The following is a 20611-nucleotide window of genomic DNA, read 5'->3' on the forward strand; positions in this document are numbered from 1 at the left end:
CTTACACTGTTGGTGGGAATGCAAACTAGTACAGCCACTATGGAGAACAGTGTGGAGATTCCTTAAAAAACTGGAAATAGAACTGCCTTATGATCCAGCAATCCCACTGCTGGGCATACACACTGAGGAAACCAGAAGGGAAAGAGACACGTGTACCCCAATGTTCATCGCAGCACTGTTTATAATAGCCAGGACATGGAAGCAACCTAGATGTCCATCAGCAGATGAATGGATAAGAAAGCAGTGGTACATATACACAATGGAGTATTACTCAGCCATTAAAAAGAATACATTTGAAGCAGTTCTAGTGAGGTGGATGAAACTGGAGCCTATTATACAGAGTGAAGTAAGCCAGAAGGAAAAACACCAATACAGTATACTAACTCATATATATGGAATTTAGAAAGATGGTAATGATAACCCTGTATGTGAGACAGCAAAAGAGACACTGATGTATAGAACAGTCTTTTGGACTCTGTGGGAGAGGGAGAGGGTGGGAAGATTTGGGAGAATAGCATTGAAACATGTAAAATATCATGTATGAAACGAGTTGCCAGTCCAGGCTCGATGCACAATACTGGATGCTTGGGGCTAGTGCACTGGGACGACCCAGAGGGATGGTATGGGGAGGGAGGAGGGAGGAGGGTTCAGGATGGGGAACACATGTATACCTGTGGCGGATTCATTTTGATATTTGGCAAAACTAATACAATTATGTAAAGTTTAAAAATAAAATAAAAACAAACAAACAAAAAACAAAACAAAACAAACAAAAAAAAGAAACACATAGTGAAGATCATACTCCAATGACAAAAATAGCTGAAACCTCCTTGAAGATCAGGAACAAGGGAAAGAATGTCTGCTTTTACCTCTTCTAGTCAACAAAATACTGGAAGTTCTAGACAGAGCAACTGAGCAAAGAAGCAATAAGTAGATAAGCTGAACTTCAGGAAAATGTAAAGCTCATGGACACTACGAACAAAGTAGAACAGCAGCCCATAGAGTGGAAGAAAGTATTTGCAAATCATATATCTGACAAGGGGTTAACGTGCAGGACATATAAAGAATTCCAACAACTCAACAACAAACAGACAAGTTAAAATATGGTCAAAGGAGTTACACAGTCATTTCTCCAAAGAAGATATACTGCTACTACCGCTGCTAAGTCACTTCAGTCGTGTCCGACTCTGTGCGACCCCACAGACAGCAGCCCACCAGGCTCCCCCATCCCTGGGATTCTCCAGGCAAGAACACTGGAGTGGGTTGCCATTGCCTTCTCCCAAAGAAGGTATACGAATGGCCAATAAGCCCAAAAGAGCAGCCGAAAGGAATAGGAAGATTTGAAAAAGAAGCAAATAGAACGTCCAGAAAAATTTTAATGGAACTTAAAACATAATAGCCTGATGAAAAGCAAATTACACATAACTGGATCAGAAATTAGTGCACACGGTAAATAAAGGTGAAGGATTTAACCTCCTCTTACCCGTCTGCTTGTCTCCATCTTCATCACCCTGGTTTCTGCCACGTTCATTACCTGCTTCCATTGTCTCTTTCCTACTGAGGGCATCCTGCACCTGAACTTGTCTCCCCTCTTGTCTACCCTCCACATGCTGGCCAGAGTGAGTTTTCAACGACTCTATTTGCTTTGTGATTTTTAAACTTTAAAAAAATTACTTTTACACTGCAATCAACAAATTAACCGGACGGTATGAGACTGTACAGATACAAAGGGCGTGCTGTTTTGCTTTCCTCTCTCCTTCGTCTTTCCCCTCTCTGAGCCAGACAGCTCCTCTCCTCAGAGGCAACCACTGCCACAGCGTTTTGCTTCTCCTTCTAGAAACATTCTACGCATGTGTGAGCACAGGTAGACACACGTCGTTCGTGATGAGCACCTGACATGTGGCCAATGTGGCTGAGGTCTTGGAGTTTTCAAACAAGAGACCAATGTTTCCCGTGTTGCTTCATTCCACTGAATATTGAAAATATTTGTGTTCACTTTTCTGAACAGGCTCTATGCAAGTGTCATGGTTACAGTTAAAATCATTTAGTATTTAAGGGCAAATGCCATGAAACATCACTGGTTTATGAGACTGTTGAAAGAAGTAGAAGACAATGAATAAGTTTTTTTTTGCCAACACTCATTGCTTGAGTCATGGAAGGGTTTTACTAAGGTTTTCAGTAATGAGATGTCCCCAGGTGGCACCAGTGGTAAAGAACCTGCCTGCTAATGCAGGAGACAAGAGACGCGGGTTCAATCCCGGGTCGGGAAGATCCTCTGGAGGAGGGCATGGCAACCCATTCCCATATTCTTGCTGGGAGAATCCCCATGGACAGAGAAGCCTGGCGGGCTACAGTCCATAGGGTCACAAACACGACTAAAGTGACTTAGCATGAGCAAACATGTACCAATATTTTCCTGAAACTAAAAGAACATTGAGACTTCCCTGGGGATCCAGGGGTTAAGACTCTGCACTTCTAGTGCAGGTGTCATGGGTTCAAGCCCTGGTCAGACAGCTAGGATCCCACATGCCATGTGGCAATGCAAAAAAAAAAAAAAAATCTCAAAAATAATTTTAACCAGATATTCAACAATCAAAAATTTTAAATTACTGTAAGTTTTCTCACCAATATAACACTCCTATAACCAAGGACTTTCCAGGTGGCACTAGTGGTAAAGAATCCACCTGCCAATGCATGGGATGTAAGAGACGTGCGTTCAATCCCTGAGTAGGGAAGATCCCCTGGAGGAGGAAATGGCAACCCACTCCAGTATTCTTGCCTGGAAAATTCCATGGGCAAAGGAGGCTGGTGGGCTACAGTCCGCGCGGCCGCCAAGAGTCGGACACAACTGAGCAACTGGGCACATTTTGAAATCTTTGTCAGAAGGACCCGGATATGTGAATTTCTGCTTTCTACTGTGATGTCCGGGAAGATCATTAACCACCAGTAAACAGCTAAGCGCTGTCGCTGCTCGCCTGGGTCACCTGACTCTGAGCTCACGATTGTACCCTGAGTAACCCCTGAACTGAACAGTAACGGGGCTTCCCGGCAGCACTGGTGGTAAAGAACCTGCCTGCCTATGCAGGAGACAAGGGTGCGGGGTTGATCCCTGGGTCGGGAAGATCCTCTGGAGGAGGGCATGGCAGCCCCGCCCTCATCAGCCCTGTGCTGCCCGCCACTCATGCTCCTTTCGCCCACAGGCCGTTCTGTCTGGCTGAGTGACCTTCCTGTGTTTGCGCCTGGCCCCCTCTCCTGCCTTGCCCGCTGCTTGCTCCAGCCCTCCTCGCTCGCCCCAGGCCTGAGGCAGCCCCAGCTGAAAGCAGGGTCACTTGCCTGCCTTCCTCAGAGCAAGTCCACCTTGTCTTAGAAGTTTTCTCTGGTCACCCACTTCCTGGGCCTCCCCCAGCACGTGGCCCTGCTGTTTCTCTAGGCCCAGAGGAAGTTCCTGGAGAACAAAGACCCCCAGCTCTCATCTCTGCTTAGTGATTGCTGACAACTCGCAGATGGGACTGAAATGTCCAAGGTGGGATTTCAGCCCCCAGTACTGGCTAATTGAAGGCGAGGATCTTTCTGGAACCCCCAGGGGACATTGCAAAGGAAGCTCTGGGCTCCAGGTGGAGAATCCTGCCAGGGGTGCCTGGGAGGGGACCAAAGGCGGGTCATCTGTCCCTCTCCATACATCTTCCTGTTTAATCCTCCAAACAACCCCCTAGCAGGAGGGCCTCTGGCCCCCACATTGCAGAGAAGGGAGCAGAAGATGCAGGGGTCCTGGTGGTTAAACCAGGTCGTCTCCGTGCGGGCTTCCCTGGTGGCTCATCTGGTAAAGAATCCGCCCGCAATGCAGGAGACCCTGGTTCGATCCCTGGGTTGGGAAGATCCCCTAGAGAAGGAAACAGCTCCAGTATTAGGCCTGGAGAATTCCATGGACGTTGCAGAGTCGGTCACGACTGAGCGGCTTTCACTCGCTCTCCGTGGGCAACGGGCAGAGGGCCCGGGACTTAGGTAGCAGTGGTCCTGGTGGCTGACACACCAAGTCCCAGGGCTTGTTCTTATTTGCTCAGGAGCAGCATGTATGGATGTGAGAGTTGGACTGTGAAGAAGGCTGAGTGCCAAAGAATTAATGCTTTTGAACTGTGATGTTGGAGAAGATTCTTGAGAGTCCCTTGGACTGCAAGGAGATCCAACCAGTCCATTCTGAAGGAGATCAGCCCTGGGATTTCTTTGGAAGGACTGATGCTAAAGCTGAAACTCCAGTACTTTGGCCACCTCATGAGAGGAGTTGACTCATTGGAAAAGACTCTGATGCTGGGAGGGATTGGGGGCAAGAGGAGAAGGGGACGACAGAGGATGAGATGGCTGGATGGCATCATTGACTCGATGGACCTGAGTCTGAGTGAACTCCGGGAGTTGGTGATGGGCAGGGAGGCCTGGTGTGCTGCGATTCATGGGGTCGCAAAGAGTCGAACACGACTCAGTGACTGAACTGAGCAGGAGCTGAGCGCCTGTTTTCCCCTGACCCCCCAGCAGCCTTCAGAACCCCACCACGCGCCCTCCACCCACATGTGAGACCCTGGGAGACCATTGCCACCACAGATGGGACGTGATCCTTCACGCCTGACATGTTTGCTGGTGTTGGAGACCCCCTTCCTTCTCAGTGTGGTTCCAGGCTGCAGGGGGACGGTTCAAATGACTCGTCGAAGTCTCCTGGGGTTTGAGGATGTCTGAATTTCTGGGAAGAATTTTCTGGAATGAGTGTCTTGGGGACGGCCTGGAGGGGCCTGAGGGGAAGGGGTCGCCCTGTTCCTGGGGGCAGGGCAGCGCCCGGGCTGGGGCGGCCCGCTGGGCCAGCGGGAGGGGACGGGAGGGCAGGGCGGGACAGTGCAGGGCGGGGATGAGGAGGGGAATCCCGGGAGGGCCGTCGCCAAGGCCGGTCCCGGCGGGCGGGGAGGAGCCGCGGGGCGCTGGAGGGGGCCCAGGAGGAGGTGGGAGGAGACGGGCGCGCCGCCGGGGGAGCCTGACGGGTGCCGGGAAGAGGCCGGGGCCGCAGGGGAGACCCCGAGGCGCAGCAGAGGAGGTGAGCAGGAGAGACCCCGAGGCGCGGGAGAGGGGAAGGGGGGAGACCTCGAGGCGCGGGAGAGGGGAAGGGGGGAGACCCCGAGGCGCGGGGGAGGAGGAGAGGGGAGACCTCGAGGCGGGGGAGAGGAGTGTGGGGGGAGCGCGGGGAGGGTAAAGGGCGCAGCTCCGGAGGCTGGTGTTTGTTGGCTGCTCCGCGAGCCCGGTCCTGTCTTCGAGGCGACGGCTTGGCACCTTTGCCCGGCGGGACCTGGATCTCCACACCTGGGGCTTTCTGGTCCTCGGGAGGCTGCTCTCGGGCAGATTTCTCGGGGAGGGTCCGGCCCTCAGGCGCCCCCAACCCCAGTCACACGGATTGAGGTGCGGGGTTGGCGGGCTGAGAGAGGAAGAAGGCTCCAGAAAAGAACAAGGCAAGGGAGAAAAACTCTGCCTAAGAAGACAGAGGAGGTGGGGCGGAGGAGGGACCCCCATTTTCTGGGGGCAGTGGCCGGGGGGGGGGGGGCGGGCGGAGGCGGTGGGGCTGATGGCAACGGGCTCTTTCAGCACAGCGAGGGTTAAGTGGGCTCCTAAAGCCCACCCGCCCTGGGCCCCTCCTGTTTAGATCCTCCCCAAAATATTTAGCCTCCAGCCAGCCTCCATTCCTTCCCACCCCACCCCCAGTTTCGGGCCCCGATGGTGAGGATCCGGGGCTGGAGCCTTGTGTACCAGAAAACAGGGGGTGACGGGGGGGGGGGGGGGGGGGGGGGGGGGGGGGGGGGGTGCGGGGGCAGGGAGGGGCAGGGAGGTGGAGGCGGGAGCAGGCCCTGCTCCCCAGCTGCTGGCCCAAGGACTGGAGCAGACCCAGCACCTACCTCGGACAGGGCCAACCTGGGCTGGGCTTGGGAACAGTGGGGCCAGGTGGGAGGAGAGGGACGGGCCAGGGGAACACCAGGGCGTGGGGATGGGGGTCTGCAGGGCCACTCCGTGTCCCCCCACCTCTGCCCGGAGCCCACCAGACAGGGCCCCAGAGCCACAGGGCCCAGGAGCGGTGGCTCCTCCTCCGGACCCACACACAGCCCTCTGCAGGGTCCAGGAGACGGAGGTGAAGCCATGTGGCAGCTGCTGCTCCCCCTGGCCCTGGGGCTGGGCACCATGGGCTTGGGCAGGGCGGAGCTCACGACGGCCCAGCACCGGGGCCTGCAGGTGGCCCTGGAGGAGTTCCACAAGCATCCACCCGTGCTGTGGGCCTTCCAGGTGACCAGCGTGGACAATGCGGCAGACACGGTGAGCGCCAGCCCAGAGAGGGGAGGGTGGGGACGGGGATCGGGAGACCAGAACGTGCCCCCCACCGAGAGCAGGTGCACCGATACTTGGGCCCCAGCAAGCCGCCCAGCTCTCCAGAGAGGCCACCGGCCCCCGCCCCAGGGTGTGCTGCTGCCCGCTGGGGAGCAGGGACAGGTCACACCCGCAACAGCTCTGCCCGCTCAGCTGGGCCGCGGGCTTTCTCTTGTCTGTTGGCAGCTCTTCCCGGCTGGGCAGTTTGTGAGGCTGGAGTTCAAGCTCCAGCAGACGAGCTGTCGGAAGAAAGACTGGAGGAAAGAAGACTGCAAAGTCAAGCCCAACGGGGTGAGCTGATGGCAGGGCGCGTGCACCGGGCAGGAGTGGGCGGCGGGCTTCACAGCTGGAGAAGCCTGAGGTTGGAGACCCTGGGGTGGGGCAGCCTCCCTGGCTCTGACCGGCCTGCCTGCCTGCGCCCATGGCGGTGATGGCTGTGGGTGGGCTGAGGGGGCCGCGACAGGCAAGAAGACGGACACACAGGCTCCAGAGCAGGTCCACCCAGGCTGCAGGTCACTGGTGGAAGGAGGCCGTGGTCCCCACCTTAGGCCTGGTGAACTTCCCATTTCACATGAGTTTTCAAGGGGAGGATGGCTCGGCCTGGGCCGACTCCTAAGAGGGCTTGACTGTCATCAGCCACTTTGGGGGCCAAGTCAGTGCCATGGGGGTGATCCCTGGGCTCGGAGCACAACCACCTCTGCCAACCCCCAGTCCTGTTCCTGCACTGGCTCGTCAAGGCCTTAGTCACCGCCCTCTGCTGAAGGAGTGCTGGATTAGACTAGTGCTTTTCTGGACTTTTACACCAGGATCCCTGTGTTCAATTCAAATCTTGCAAGAAAACAGAAAACACAAATAAATGTAACAGATGGAAGCACAGTGGAAGCCAGGTGGGGAGAACCTGGCTGTGTCAGACACAGACAGACACACAGAGACACACACACACACAGTTTGAAAACTAAGTGCCGCCTACACACACACACATACACACAAACACACACAGACACACACACACACACACACACACAAACTCACAGAGTTTGAAAACTAAGTGCCGCCTACAGACACATACACACACACACAAATACACACACACACAAATACACACACACACACACACAAACACACAGTTTGAAAACTGCAGGATAGTTCTGACTTTTGAAAATTCCCAATCCAGAGCTAGGCTTCGCCTGGACCCAGCTGGCCTGCCAAAGGAACGGGCCCCACTGCAGGCTGGCCCCAGGTTCCGCCCTCACAGGGCTGCACGCCTCCCTTCACCCCTTTCCTCTCTGGCCCCCACGCCCCCTCCCCAGAGAAAGCGGAAATGCCTGGCCTGCATCAAGCTGGACTCAAAGGATCAAGTCCTGGGCCGGATGGTGCACTGTCCCATACAGACTCAGGTTCAACGGGTGAGGAGGGGACTTTTAAGGTGTGGAGAGACTGGGCCTTGGGAGAGGCCTGGATGGAGAGGTTGGGGAGGGGCATGGTGAGGAGGGGCTCTGGGCTCAGCCCAGACACTCCCTGGGAGGGGGGGCGGGGGTGGTAGGCGCTGGCAGGAACAGGGCGCCTGAGTGGCCCTGTGCTGGCAGGAGCTGGACGACGCCCAGGACGCCCAGTGCAGCAGGGTGGAGCGCGCCGGCGAGGACCCCCACAGCTACTACCTCCCCGGACAGTTTGCCTTCATCAAAGCCTTGTCCCCCTGAGCTGAGGCCTGGCAGGTAGGTGGCCAGGAGGGAGGGGAACGGGAGGACTGAGAGGGCGCTGGAGCTGGGCTGCGGGAGGCAGGGGAACAGGGCCTGGGAGCCTGCAAAGACCGCCTCCCTCACGCCTGGCCTGTTTCTCTTCCCTTTCCTCTAGAAGTCACCCGGCTTCCTGGAAGGAAGGGAGGTCGCCAGTGAAAGCCCGCCTCCCTCCTCTGGGCCCGGGGAGGGGCCACCCCCTGACCCCTGAGCTAATAAAGCTGTGCTCAGCTGAGTTCTCACGCTCCCTCGAATTCCCTCCCTCCCTCCCCCAGCTCAGCTGCAGGGCAGCCTGTGTGTGAGCAAAGGCCCTGGTCCTCCGGCCTCACAGGGAGGAAGCAAAGCCCCGAGGTGAGGGGGTGGGGGGTGGGGAGGGGGCAGGACCCAGCTGCCTGGACACCCAGAAAGCTGCAGACACCTCCTCCTTGCCCAGGGGAGACCAGACGTGGGGGTGGAGGACCCAGTCTTGCTTTCAGGGGCTTCCTCTTGGGAAAACCAAGCACGCCCACGTGTACTGATACTAATTAAAACAATTTAATAGGGATGAGCATGGGTGGGAATGGGGACAGTGGAGGTTCCAGGGAGACCCAGGAGCAAGGGACACAGCAGGAGAACCAGGGAGGTGGGTAAATGCAGCTTCCACGCCAGCAAGCTCAGCCACGGCGTCTCCCAGGGCGGGAGGGGCAGGAGGCTGGCCTTCCCCTCCTCCCCCAGCTGCAGACTTAGGACCAAGCTGCTTTCTTCCTCCGAGCCTCAGGCTCATGCAGCTGGGACAGGCAGCAGCTGTAGCCGTGGAAGGGGCCAGGGACCTCCTCCCAGGCGCTCTTCTAGGTGGTAGCAGGACAGCCTCAGGCTGAGCCCGCTGCTTGGGGAGGGCCCGAGGGAGGTACATCTTTGATGGACGTGGGGAGTTTTCCTTGAAGGGCAACAAGCAGTGGGACAAAACTGTCCAGACAAGCAGGGAGGCCACCGAGGGCCCCGGGGCGCCTTCAGAAGACGAAGGAGGCAGCAGTGGCGCCCGCGGGGCTGAGCGCCCGCATGGCCTGGGCCAAGCTGTCCCGGGCCTGGCGGTCCAGGTCGTGGCACTCCTGCAGCGTGTCCTGGAACTGGCGGCAGGCCTCCTCCAGGATGGAGCTGCTGCGTGGGGGCAAGGCCTCCCAGTAGCCAGGCTCCACCCAAGGCTGGGCCTCCATGGGCCGGGGGCCAGGGGCACCAGGGTCGGGGCTCAAGGAGCTGTCGAGGTCCCGGCACAGCTGGTAGAAGTCGCTGCCGCGCCCACTCACACGCTCGCCGTCGAGGACCTTCAGGCCGGGCAGCAGCTCACGCACTGAGGCCCAGTAGCAGGGGCTGGCGCACAGCGGGTTGCTGAGCCGCGCCAACGGGTCTCGGAGCCGCAGGCGCTCCAGACCCCGCAGCCCCGCCAGGCACTGCAGCTGCGCGGGCCCAGCCAGCAGGTTGCCTGCAGCATTGAGACACTGCAAGTTCTCACAGGCGGCCAGGGGCTCCAGGCCCGTCAGCCGGTTGTCAGCCACGTTGAGCACGGCCAGCTGCCGCAGGGAGGCCAGCGGGCCCAGCTGGGTGAGCGCGTTACCCGACAGGTCCAGCCACTCGAGGCCGAGGCAGTCCCCCAGGCAGCCCAGGCCCACCAGCCCCAGGCCCCGCAGCTTGAGCAGCAGGATGGACTCCAGGGCGAACTCGCCCGAGCGCGCCTTGAGCAGCTGGGGCGTCACGCGCACCCCGTCAGCCTCTCCTGACTTCTCGCCCCGAGGCTCCATGAGACCAAATGGGGCCAGGGGGCCGGGGGGTCAGGCAGCTGCGATGCAGGTGCCACTGGTGGTCAGCGGGCTGCTCACCCCACGGGTCGCCCCCTCCACTCAGCCTGGGCCCGGATTGGACACGTCTCCGACACCCTCACTCGAGGGCCAGCAGGTCCCTAAGGAGAGACAATCGAACAGTGAGTGGACCTCTGAGCACCACGGACCTTCAGCAGGGGCCCGGCAGGACCGGAGGACTCCAGCCCAAGGCACAGAAGGGCCAAGACCCCATAGCAGGAGCCAGCCAGGCACAGGCCCCCACCTGAGGGGGTCCCGGATGGAGTTCAGGCCCGACACTACAATCCCTCCACGGCCCCCAGTGTGCACAATCTCATTCCTTTCCTTTTTCAGTAACTGCTTGTGAGTATCATGAATTTAGACGTTTCGTCTCAAACCCTTTCAATCTATTTTTGAATAGACACAGGCCCCCAGAGTCGCCAATCTCCTTTGCTTCTTTCCTGGGAGTGCCCTGCTTTTGCAAACATAGTTCAGAGCACCTGGGCCTTGCCTTATTCCCTCCAAGGTGTTCTCGACTCGATTTTTTTTCAACATCAGCAATGAACTCAAAATGGGTTCAGGGTTCCATGGTCTACCCTGGTGGCAGCTGTGGGGGCTGAGCGCCCAGCCCTCAGTCCTAGACGAGGAAGCTGGGGTCGAGGGAGTGAGTGGCAGCACCACCAGGCCCCACGCCTTTGTTCCCCCGACCCCTGCCTGACAAGACCAGCTCTTCACTCTGGCCTCAACAGAATGTCCCTTCCCGTAAGCCAGAGAGCATGATTCCAGCCACAAACGTGATGCCGTTTCCCAAGTAGGCAAAGGGGCTGGAGAGGGAAGGTGGAACAGTCCGGGAAGCCATCCTGGAGGCAGGGACAGGGTGGCCCCGATGCTGGCTCTGGAAAAGGGGAGGGAGGGGACTTCCAGGCCGCCAGTGGCCTTGGGACAGGCAGAGACCCAGGGGCCACCGAAAGCCCAGAGCCCAAGGGAGGCAGCCTGGGGGAGGGGTGGCTGCCATGCCAGAGGAGCACAGAGGGGTCAGGGTTCAGGCAGAGAGGAAAACAAGCAGAAACCTCTGTTCCAAGTGGCAGCTCCCCAACCTGCAGACCAGCCAGGCCCAGGCCAGGCAGGGTGGTGCCCACGGAGAACCACAGGGCCATTCAATCCTGCTGTTTACAAAGCCCGGGGCTCCAGGGCCGTGGTCAGGCTCCCAGGCTGTGTCTCCATAGCAACGTCACTTCTCATTCCCCCCCACCAAGGAAACCAGACCTAGAGCTCCTCCCACACCCCTTAGGAAGCTGTGGGGGCTGCCAACACATCCCGCCCCCACCCCACCTCTGAGAAGGGGGTCCCATATCTTTAATCCGCAGCAGCCCAGCTCCACCTTCATTTCTAGCAAAGTTTCTGTCCCAAAGCACGGAGGTACCTGCTGAGAAGCCTGGCTCACTCCACGGAAGCGTCTGCTAGGGTTTGTTTGTAAGCAGCGGGGCGACGCAGTCACTGCCACGTCAGGTTAAACCTGATCTGGCCCACAAGGTGGGGGGCAGGTGAGGGGCACTGGAGTCCTGCCATAAACGCAGGAGCCAGAGACCACGACCCCGCGGCGGTCAGGGAGCCACGGAGACGGAGAATGTGGCCTTGGAGCCTGGCCACGTGACCAGACGCCCAGCTCCATCTCAGGCATGTGGGTGCAGAAAGGATGAGGGGTGGGGTGCCCGTGGCGCCAGCCTCAGGAGGCCGGCTTGAGTCCAGGCAGATGGGGTCCGGGCGCCGCCTGGGAACGAGGTGTTGCCTCTGCTGTGTGCCCATCTCCCACCCACAAGAGGACAGGAGTGACCCCCCACAAGCCACGACCGTCCAAGCATCTGGGGGACCAAACTGCCCCTGGTGGGGCACGGCTGCTCCAGAGCCTGAGCCTCCGAGAGCTCAGGACCCTCAAGCCTCTCACCCCTGCCTTCCGCCTGCCTCCTCAGACGCCCCCCTGCCTCTCTAGTCCAGGTTTCCCCTCTCCGGGAACGTGGAGAAGCCACTGGGGGTGACGCCACACCACAAGGGTGCCTCTCCTGAGAGCTGACTGAGGGATGGCGGCACCGACCAATACATGGCCCCCAGGACAGCGTCCCCTCCCCACACACACATGCCTTCCAGCAGCGGGGGAGAAGACGCCACCTGAGCAGAGAGTGGAGATGACTTCAGGTCACGCTGTTGCAACCACTGAACACAGCTGCACAAGGCTTTCTTCAAGGAGCCAGGTGACCCTGCTCAAATGAGCACACAGCAGACCGACTAGTACAGAGGGTTACGATCACAAGGTAAAGAGCTCACGAGGGCTACTGAGCAAAAACGATCACAGTGAGTTTCTCCTGAATGTCCTGCAGTGAACTAGCCACAGTGACTCGGCGGGGAAGAGGGGACAGGTTCCCGGGGCTCGCCCCCATGGCCGGGGCCAGAGTGCAGGCGAGCCTGCTGCCTCCCGGCCTCCACCACCTTCCCTCCTCAGAGCCCGGCTCCCAGCGGCCCAGCGCCTCAGGAGAGCCGGACTCACGCCTCGTGGGACGAACGGGCCCTCCAGCCTCACCCTTTCACCTTCTCCCACCCAATCCCACCAGCACTGGGACTCCCACACCCCCAGGGCCTGTGCCCGGCCCTAAAGGAACTCAGGCCAGTGGGCACCAGAACACACGCCCTTTCTGGCTTCCTGAGACCACTTTCACTGTACAAACAAGAAACCCCGAGGTTCCCAGCAGCCTGGCAACAACTACAGGTGACAACGGCCGTGAGAGGAGTCTCAGGTCTGCTCCACTGCACGCCTGCCGACAGGAGCCGCGTGGTCCAGCCCCCCAGGGCTCTGGCACCCGGGATGCCCTGGAAGGGACGGAGCCGAAGGAGACCAGCGGGTGCATGGGCACCTCCCTCTTGAGGTGGCTGCTGTATCTTCCTTTCCCAGGAAGGGCAGCTGAGGACATTCCCCGTGGCACCCCCACCTCCCCAGCCCCGGCCCCTCTGAGAAAGCCGCCCTCCAGGGCCGTCACAGGCGACACAGACTAGCTGCATGTGGGCCCTCCCTACCCGGCAACACTTTAAAGGGGCACCACGCCCGTACACGGGGCGGGACGGCTCAAGTCACTGAGGAACATGGCCCACCTTTCCACACACATGCCGCCGGCAGTAACGCAAGCAGTGGGCAGATGGAAAACGGCTTCTCCCTGAAAACAAAACTGGCAACCTGGCCATAACTGAGAAACCGTCCTCATTCTTCTCAAACAGGCTTCAGAATCTGGCCATCCTAGGACAGGACGCTCTGCCCACTTCTCTCATCTAGGTAGCCATCCCCCAGGGCAGCTTTCTGGGGCTTCCAAGCGCTCAGACTCCCAGCTCTGCCTCTCCCAGGCCAGATCTCCACAGGGGAAAATGAGGGGCAGGGGGCGTGTAGCTGGAGAAATGCTCCAGGTTGGTCTTCAAGAAGAGAAGACGCTTAACCGTCTCCACCAGGAGCAGGGAGTTGTACTCCATGATGGTGGGGCTGCCCAGGGAGGCAAAGACACTTGCAGAGGAGGCGCTTGTCAGCAGGGGGAGCAGGACAGGACAGGTAGGTGGTGGCCAGTCTCGCCAGGGCTGGCCAGATGTCCCACCACTTCTTCTAGTAAGCCAAGGGGTCCCCCTGGGCACCCACTGTCTTGTTCTCACGCAGGTGCTTCTTGACGATGATGCTAGCCAGGTGGCTCTCCGTGGAGCGGGAGGCATCGCTCCACTCAGAGGCCAGCAGCCCCACGCTCTCCAGCCGCTCCAACAGGCTCTTCTCGCTCTGGCCCAGCAGTGAGGACCCGGAGGACGGGGGCCGGCTTCTCTGCACTGGCTCCCCCAGGCCCTTCCCTTCTGACCCGGGGCTCCTAGCTCCTCTGTCGCTCAGGGTGGCCTCCACCCGCCCAGCCTTGGGGCCCTGCAGGGAAGGGGAGGGTGGCACGGGCTATTCAGACAGCATGAGCTCCTTCACTTTGTACACAAGACCCTGCTTCCAGTGGTACATGTCCACCCCCTCGGGGAGGATGGTCTCGATCCTGCCCTTTAAGCAGGGGTCTGGCACGGTCCTCTCGGTGGAAGAGCTCAGTAAGCTGGTGGTCCGTGGAGAGCTGCAGGGGCCAGGCCCTCGGCTGGCTGCACGGCCGCACCCATCTCCCAGGCACTCTGCTCCTCGAAGTGCCCGCGCTCCACTCCAAGGAGACATGCGGGTAGCGCAGCTGGGGTGGCACCGGGCGGAATGCGGCCTGGGCGGCGCACACCTCCTCAGCTGCCACCCAGAAGGGTCGTGGGCACATGACTGGTCTGTCAGTCAGGCTCCAGGAGGTGGCCTGGAGACAGGGCGGCCCCCGCCTTGCCCAGCCGCTAATTCTCGTAAACTCGAGCAGGCGGCCGCTGTTGCACCCACCAGCCACTCTGGCCGGCAGTGCACGGACACCCAGTGGTCCGTGGAAGTTTCTTTCCAGGAAGCCTGGGCACGGGGAGACGGGTCCGAGAGCCACAGGCCGAGCTGGCCCCGCAGCCTGTCCTCCGGAGTGCGGCCCAGGGTCAGCCCGCGGACCCCAAGCACCGCCTGCCTCCTCGGGCCCCCTGGTGGGCAGTGACATCCACGGAGTTCACGTCCTTGGCCCGGCTGCCACGGAACGGTGAGGTGGACTCAGACGCCCTCGGCCCGGCACCTGCTCACCCATCGCCTCGTGGAGCAGGGGCTCTGCTCTGTGGGAGAAGGCCCGAGGCAGGAGGCGGTGGCAAGGGTTCCCCTGGGCCACGAACCTCCTGAAAGGGTGGAGACCAGACAAAGGAGAGCGGCAGGGCTGGGCTACAAAGGAGCTCCGCGGTGCTCTGGTTCCAGGCCCGGGCCTGGGGCTGGTTGGGGGGCATACGTGCCACCTGGGTCCTGCCCGACCACAATCAGGGGAGTGGCAGGGTCATCTCTAGAGGGGGAGCAGGTTGGGGAGGCCCACGCGGAATCACCTGTCTGTCCCTATCTTCCAGAGGTGAGGTAACGGGCGCTGGCATGGTGACGGCGGCCCTCAGGGACACGGCTGCTGGCCCACCAAGGCCAGGCCCTTCTGCTGCTTCTCGGGTGGCCCTCCCCGCTGCCCCCTGGGGCCTCCTGCCTCTAGCCCTGTGCTTCCCCACCAAGTGATGGGACAGACGCGAACATTGGGGCTGCCCCTTCACTTCACCAGGCCTGACACTCAACTGGCATGGGATGCGGGTGACCCAGCCGACGTTCCTGCAAGTTGACAGTAAAGAAGTGTCTCATGTCGGGGAGGGCCGCTGACCCGGGGACAGCCTGGGGGCGCAGCCCTTGGCCTCGGCCTGCACGGTTCTCCCCGGCTTCTGCAGGCACAGCGGCTTCAGGGCCAGGCGGCTGCTCGCCCCCACCAGGAAGCAAGTGTCTCTTCTTCTGCTTCTTGAGGTGACGTGTCTCTCTGGCCAGATGGGCTATGAGGATGCCGGCCAGCCTTGCCTCCTCAGCCTTGCTGGGCTGGCCTGCCTCCAAGCCCATCCGGCCTGGCCAGGGCTGAGCACCGGGTCCCCCACCTCGCACCGTCCGCAGGCCTTACACCTGCACACCTTCTCCCCCTGCTGCACAGGGCACCCCTGCCCTGGCACGGATAGGAGGCCGCAGGGCCTGGAGTCTCTCCTTTGGCCAAGGGCATGACAATCTGCAGAGGGGGCAGCCAAGCCAGGGCCAGGCCTCCCCAGGCAGTGGGCCCGTCTCCTCACTGAGGACATCGAGGCCCAGGAGACCTCCCTCCTGCCCCTCCTGGAAAGCCTGGTCAGGCACGGGGACCCACAGGCTGCTGGGCAGGGGGCGGGCTCTCTTCCTCTGCTGGGAAGGGTCCCTCCCACCCATCTTCTGGGCACTGGAGCTTCTGGTCTTCTGGGGGCCACTGCTGGCCTTCTCCTCTACGTCTGCAAACTCAAGCTTGACCTCAGTCTCCAGCAGGTGCTGCCTGGCACCCTGGCTGAGCCCATAAGGGGCGCTGGTAGCTCTGGCATCGAACTTGGAGCCGGGAGGAGCCGGAATGGTGGGTGGGGTCATGGGTCTAGTCCTGGAAGAGTCAGCATACATCGGGGGCTCTTGCCCCACGGATCCTGAGGACGTCTGCTTCTTGCAGGGCTTTATGACTTTTTCTACTTCTGACAGGCCTGGGAGCTTGGGGCAGTGAGAATGTGGGCCCGGGCTGTAAGGCAAGCGGAAGAGGATGGCTCTCGCCTAGTGGGCTCTTGACCGTGGGCACCATTGAGGGGGGACGTGAGGCCAGAGGTGGGGAGAAGGGAACGCTGGAGGACCTAAGGAGTCATGACCACCGGAGATCAATCAAAGGACAGAGCTCTCCAGACCCCTCCCTCCTTGGCGAGGGAGGCCTGACATTCACTCTTCCGGACCCAGCAGAACCACAGCCCTTGGCACCTGAGTGGTGTCTGTGTCCGTCTTCTTTGCCACGCTAACACTGTTTCTTTTTTTTTTTTCAATGTTTATCCAGAACCTAGTAGGCACTTGACAACGTTTCTGCATGCTGAATACAGTATACAGTAGGCAAGGCCCCTGCATGCAGGTAGGCCCCCAGGCTGGCGGGAGAGGCAGACGTGAATGAAATTCTCACTCGCACGACAAGAAGAGGAGAGCCCCACTGTGGGCTGTATGGGGGCACCGCGGGGCCGTGGGACCCCGGGGGGGGCTGACCTCACCATGACGTAGGGCTCCAAGGCGCCGGGCAGGCTTCCCGGGGAGAGCCATGGGTGCCCACACTGTCAGCGAGGCCATGGGAGCAGAGGGGGCCAGGCTTGGCGTCCTGGGCACCCACAGGGTCCAGGAAAACAGGGACATCACTCAGTCCTGCGGAGCAAGGCAGCCTGAGGCTTCCCAAGCCTCCATCAGGGCAACTCAGCATCTCCTCCCCTCGGAGCCCGCTCTGCTCCCTTGTCTCCTGCCACCGAGGAGCCCTGTCCAGTGGGAGAGGCCTCAGGAGAACCGAGAGGAAACCGCCCCAGCCCATCACTAGACAACCAAGTCAGCCACCACCACACCAGGCACCTGGAGCCCGCTGGAGGGGAAGCCGCGGAGGGGCCGGGTCAAGGCACAGACGAAGGGCCAGACACTGCCGTGGTCCAGAGGAAGGGCTCTAGATGTCAGAACCAGAAGGGACTCCCCTCTGCTCTTATTTTGATTGAAGAAACGGAAACCCAGAGCAGCAACGTGATGCTCCGTGGCACAGCAGAGGACCCGAGCAGTCTGTCGGCTCCGTCGCTCTTGGGCCCGCAGAGCAGGGTACCGGAGGCGGGCCTGTGTCCCGCCTGTGCTCACGGATGAGGGCAGAGAAAAGCATAACACCTGTGAGTCAGGCTGCAGCCCGGGGCACACCCCAACACCTTCACCCGAGGGCCCGAGTGGACCCCAGGGCACCAATCCTGTTCCGTCCCCGACCAGCCTCATCCCACCAGTCTGTGTGTATTCTGCAGACAACTTTGATCCACTTGACTATTTAACAAAACTTCGTCAATATCTACCGTGAGCCAGCACTGTGCCCTAAACATACACACACGGGAGAGGAGCTGTCAGCTGGCACGCGGGGCTCAGGACGACAAGACAACCTGGGAACAGCGAGGCAAGCGGAGCGAGTGCTGCAGAGCCCGGGCGGGCTGCCCGGGAGGCACACCGAGTCTATGACACCGGAGTTTAGTGCTGTCTCCGAAGGGTGGCTCCCCTTGGGCTACCTCTTGAGGAACCCCGTCTCTGGACAGAGAGCCCTGGGCAGATCAGGAACCCAGGGCGATGGGCGGCACCCACAGTAAAGCGCCCCTTTCTCTCCAACGAAGCACAGCAGGATGAGAGCTGCCGAAAGCTGGCCTCGAGTCTACACGCATCCAAAGTGTAAAATTTAAAAAGAAAGTCACCCACAAACTCCAAGACTTTGGTTATTAGTGAGAGATCGTTTGTGACACGTCTCATAACAGCTGACACACGCACCTTCGAGGATGATGACAAGATGGACAGTCTGGGGCTGAGCTGGAGGGTGGGGGGGACCCCACAGAGGCAGGCCTCGCCCTGAGAAGCGAATGGGGGGCGGGGGGGAGAGGAGCAGGTGATGGCGGCGGGGCTGCAGGTGAAGGTACAGTTTGGAGAGCCATGTGGGGGGGCAGGTGTGCTTGGGCCGCTGCGTGGAGGAGGAGTGGACAGTGGTCCTCCCCAGTAACCCAGATCAGCTACAGATGTGGCGATTTTAAGGTTCTCCTGCAACAAGTCTTCAGGAGTAGACATGACAGGTACTGAGCTAAAGATGCAGATCCACGGAAAAGTCCCCATAGAAACGGAGGGAAAACACTGGCAGGAGAAGAGAGGGGAGGGTGGTTGCCCAGGCAACACACTGTGGGGAGGGTAGAGGAGGAGCAGACTCCAAAGGTGCCCTATGGGCAGAGGGCAGAGAAACACCTAAGTGATATTAGGGAGGGCCAAGGGAAGCCCTTCCAGAAAGCACAGACAGGGTCACTTCAGTGGGATGAGGTGGCTGGAGCCCCCAGCTACACAATGAGAAGCAGGGGGTGCGGGCGCTTGCAGTGTCAAAGGGTCAGGAGGGGAAAGGCTTAGCTCCATCTCAAGACAGAGCAAAGGTGCAGTGGGAAGATAGGAAGGCCTGGTGGCAGGAGCCTCCGGAGGGCGAGGGGCTCGAGGCACAGGTGCATGTCAGGCCGGGAGGTGGAAGGGGTTATCAGAGACGAGAAAGAATCTATTTTTTTCCCCCCCTGACACAGCAAAGAAGGATGCTGGGGTGGCAGGCAAGTCCTTGAGTGAGGGCACGGGGAGGACCCAGGCAGTTTATGCCCAGGAGCCTACAGACTCCCAAGGGGAAGCCATATACTCAGAGAGGCAGCAACCTGCTGGCTGAGCCTGAGGCAGGCGGGGCCTCAGCACAGGCGCTGCCTCCATGCATCAGAGGTTTCCTCACCACCCTCACCAGTGGCTTCCCAGGTGGCTCAGGGGTAAAGCATACACCTGCCCAGGCAGGAGACGTGGGTTTGATCCCTGGGTCAGGAAGATCCCCTGGAGAAGGAAATGGCAACCCACTCCAGTATTCCTGCCTGGACAATCCCACGGACAGAGGAGCCTGTTGGGCTACAGTCATGGGGTTGCAAAGAGTCGGACATGCCTTAGCACCTCAACAACAACTCTTACCAGGCCTTTTCCCATGCGCAGGCCCAGAAGGAAAGGGGGCACTTTTCTATTTCTCCTAGGCCCGCCTCACCCCAGCGCCTCATTTGCAACTCAGCCTACCCTGGGCATTCAGGACCTATGCCAGAGAGACGTTTTCACCCTGCTCAGTCACCAGCCCCCACCTCTGTGAGCCCCTGCACTGGGGGGTGGAGGGTGGGGGGTGGTGCCAGTCCATCCCCGCCAGACCTGCAGGGGACTTCAAAGCACTGGATGAGCCTCCAAGTCCTGGGCTTCTCATCCCCCTACCCACTCAAGCTAGGAGGAGATAGAAGATGGTGAAGAAGAGGATGGGACTATAGGAACACATGGATGTGAAAGCCTAGAGCAAACCACTGTACATTTCCGGCTTTGGTCCCAAGTGCACACTTGGCTGCACGCAAACCCTAAAGAAGAGGCTTGAAACAAACACGCATCATTAGGTTTCGTCATATGCAAAAAGTGACACAAAATGAGGTGTTTTAAACTACACACACTTGGCTCTTTTCTGCGAGGCTGCTCTCCATAGTGGATTGAGAGCATCAAGTTCCAGAGCCAGTCTATGGGGGCTTAAATCCTGCCTGTGGGCGAAGAGCTGTGTGCTCCTCCCACTACTGAGCCTCGGTTTCCCCGTCTACACAACACGGAGAACAGCACCTGCCTCACTGACTTGTGAAGGATTAGTGACGTTCGGTTCAGTTCAGTTCAGTCTCTCAGTCGTGTCCGACTCTTTGTGACCCCATGGACTGCAACACGCCAGGAATCTCTGTCCATCACCAACTCCCGGGGTTCACTCAAACTCATGTCCATCGAGTCAGTGATGCCATCCAGCCATCTCATCCTCTGTCGTCCCCTTCTCCTCCCGCCCTCAATCTTTCCCAGCATCAGGGTCTTTTCCAATGAGTCAGTTCTTCGCATCAAGGTATCGAGCGACAGTTCCAGGCATAGACTGACTGATGGACATGAGCTCGCTGTCCAGCACGGACTCTGAAGACCGGGGAGACCGGGCCGCCCGCTGGGCCGAGGTCAAGACAAGCCGCCTCGGCCCCTGGAATCCAGGGACCGCCACGCCCGCTCCCCGGCTTACCTACTGCCGAGGGTCAGGCCGGCCGGCGGGGCCGACGGAAACGGGACGCCCGCGCCCCTCCACCAACAACCGGCCGCGGCCCCGCAGCTGGGAACAGGGCGCCGCCTACCACTCCCTCGCGCAGCGCAGCAGCTGGACCTACCAGGAGGCGCCCAGGGCCCAGCACAGCCAAGGGGGAGGAGTCCAGGTTCCGGGGCGGACTTCCGGAAGCGACAGCCCAAGGGATCCTCTGCGCCCACCCGCGTCCCGAGGCGCCTAAGTTCCTCCTACCAGCAGTCAGCAGGGAGTGCGCAGGCGCGGCGGGCCCCGACCGGAAACGGTGGGGTCCCGCCGGCTCCTCCGCCGGAAGTCGCTCACTGCTCTGCCCAAATAG

The 20611-nt window shown here is 59.8% G+C and overlaps 3 protein-coding genes across 9 annotated transcripts; 1 reads left to right on the top strand and 2 right to left on the bottom strand.

Annotated features, from left to right (window-relative positions):
• The first annotated feature begins 4967 nt into the window (after positions 1-4967).
• On the top strand, positions 4968-8358 carry RARRES2 (retinoic acid receptor responder 2). 4 transcript variants are annotated; one of them, XM_027538672.1, is made up of 6 exons: positions 4968-5074; positions 6139-6336; positions 6574-6678; positions 7698-7793; positions 7974-8102; positions 8242-8358. In XM_027538672.1, the coding sequence occupies exons 2-5, from the start codon at positions 6163-6165 to the stop codon at positions 8085-8087; spliced, it is 489 nt and encodes a 162-aa protein (XP_027394473.1). In that variant the 5' UTR covers positions 4968-5074; positions 6139-6162; the 3' UTR covers positions 8088-8102; positions 8242-8358. The 4 variants fall into 4 exon arrangements, with proteins under 4 accessions (XP_027394473.1, XP_027394475.1, XP_027394474.1 ...); XM_027538674.1 differs by lacking the exon at positions 4968-5074 and adding an exon at positions 5239-5483; XM_027538673.1 differs by lacking the exon at positions 4968-5074 and adding an exon at positions 5242-5520.
• Positions 8359-8635: 277 nt separating this feature from the next.
• LRRC61 (leucine rich repeat containing 61) lies at positions 8636-20524 on the bottom strand. 4 transcript variants are annotated; one of them, XM_027538670.1, is made up of 2 exons: positions 20381-20524; positions 8636-10056 (listed from the first exon to the last, which is right to left on the bottom strand). In XM_027538670.1, exon 2 carries the CDS (start codon positions 9896-9898, stop codon positions 9113-9115), a length of 786 nt encoding a protein of 261 aa, XP_027394471.1. In that variant the 5' UTR covers positions 9899-10056; positions 20381-20524; the 3' UTR covers positions 8636-9112. The 4 variants fall into 4 exon arrangements, with proteins under 4 accessions (XP_027394471.1, XP_027394468.1, XP_027394469.1 ...); XM_027538667.1 differs by having other exon boundaries at positions 20239-20524; XM_027538668.1 differs by lacking the exon at positions 20381-20524 and adding an exon at positions 17001-17084.
• ZBED6CL (ZBED6 C-terminal like) lies at positions 13295-17007 on the bottom strand. The gene is given in 5 exon segments (XM_027540272.1): positions 13295-13475; positions 13564-14019; positions 14021-14067; positions 14069-14142; positions 14145-17007. Coding segments are annotated over 5 exon segments (1170 nt in total). The 5' UTR covers positions 14557-17007.
• Positions 20525-20611: the final 87 nt, after the last annotated feature.

The sequence above is a fragment of the Bos indicus x Bos taurus genome, chromosome 4 (assembly GCF_003369695.1).
Source record: "Bos indicus x Bos taurus breed Angus x Brahman F1 hybrid chromosome 4, Bos_hybrid_MaternalHap_v2.0, whole genome shotgun sequence".
NCBI classification, from domain to species: domain Eukaryota; kingdom Metazoa; phylum Chordata; class Mammalia; order Artiodactyla; family Bovidae; genus Bos; species Bos indicus x Bos taurus.

Excerpts from the sequence above, each read along its gene's own strand:
- LRRC61 (XM_027538670.1), bottom strand. The coding sequence starts at position 9,898 with ATGGAGCCTCGGGGCGAGAAGTCAGGAGAGGCTGACGGGGTGCGCGTG.
- RARRES2 (XM_027538672.1), top strand. The coding sequence starts at position 6,163 with ATGTGGCAGCTGCTGCTCCCCCTGGCCCTGGGGCTGGGCACCATGGGC. Across the intron at positions 6,679-7,697 it reads GCAAAGTCAAGCCCAACGGG|AGAAAGCGGAAATGCCTGGC; the intron begins GTGAGCTGATGG and ends CCCCCTCCCCAG. Across the intron at positions 7,794-7,973 it reads TACAGACTCAGGTTCAACGG|GAGCTGGACGACGCCCAGGA; the intron begins GTGAGGAGGGGA and ends CTGTGCTGGCAG.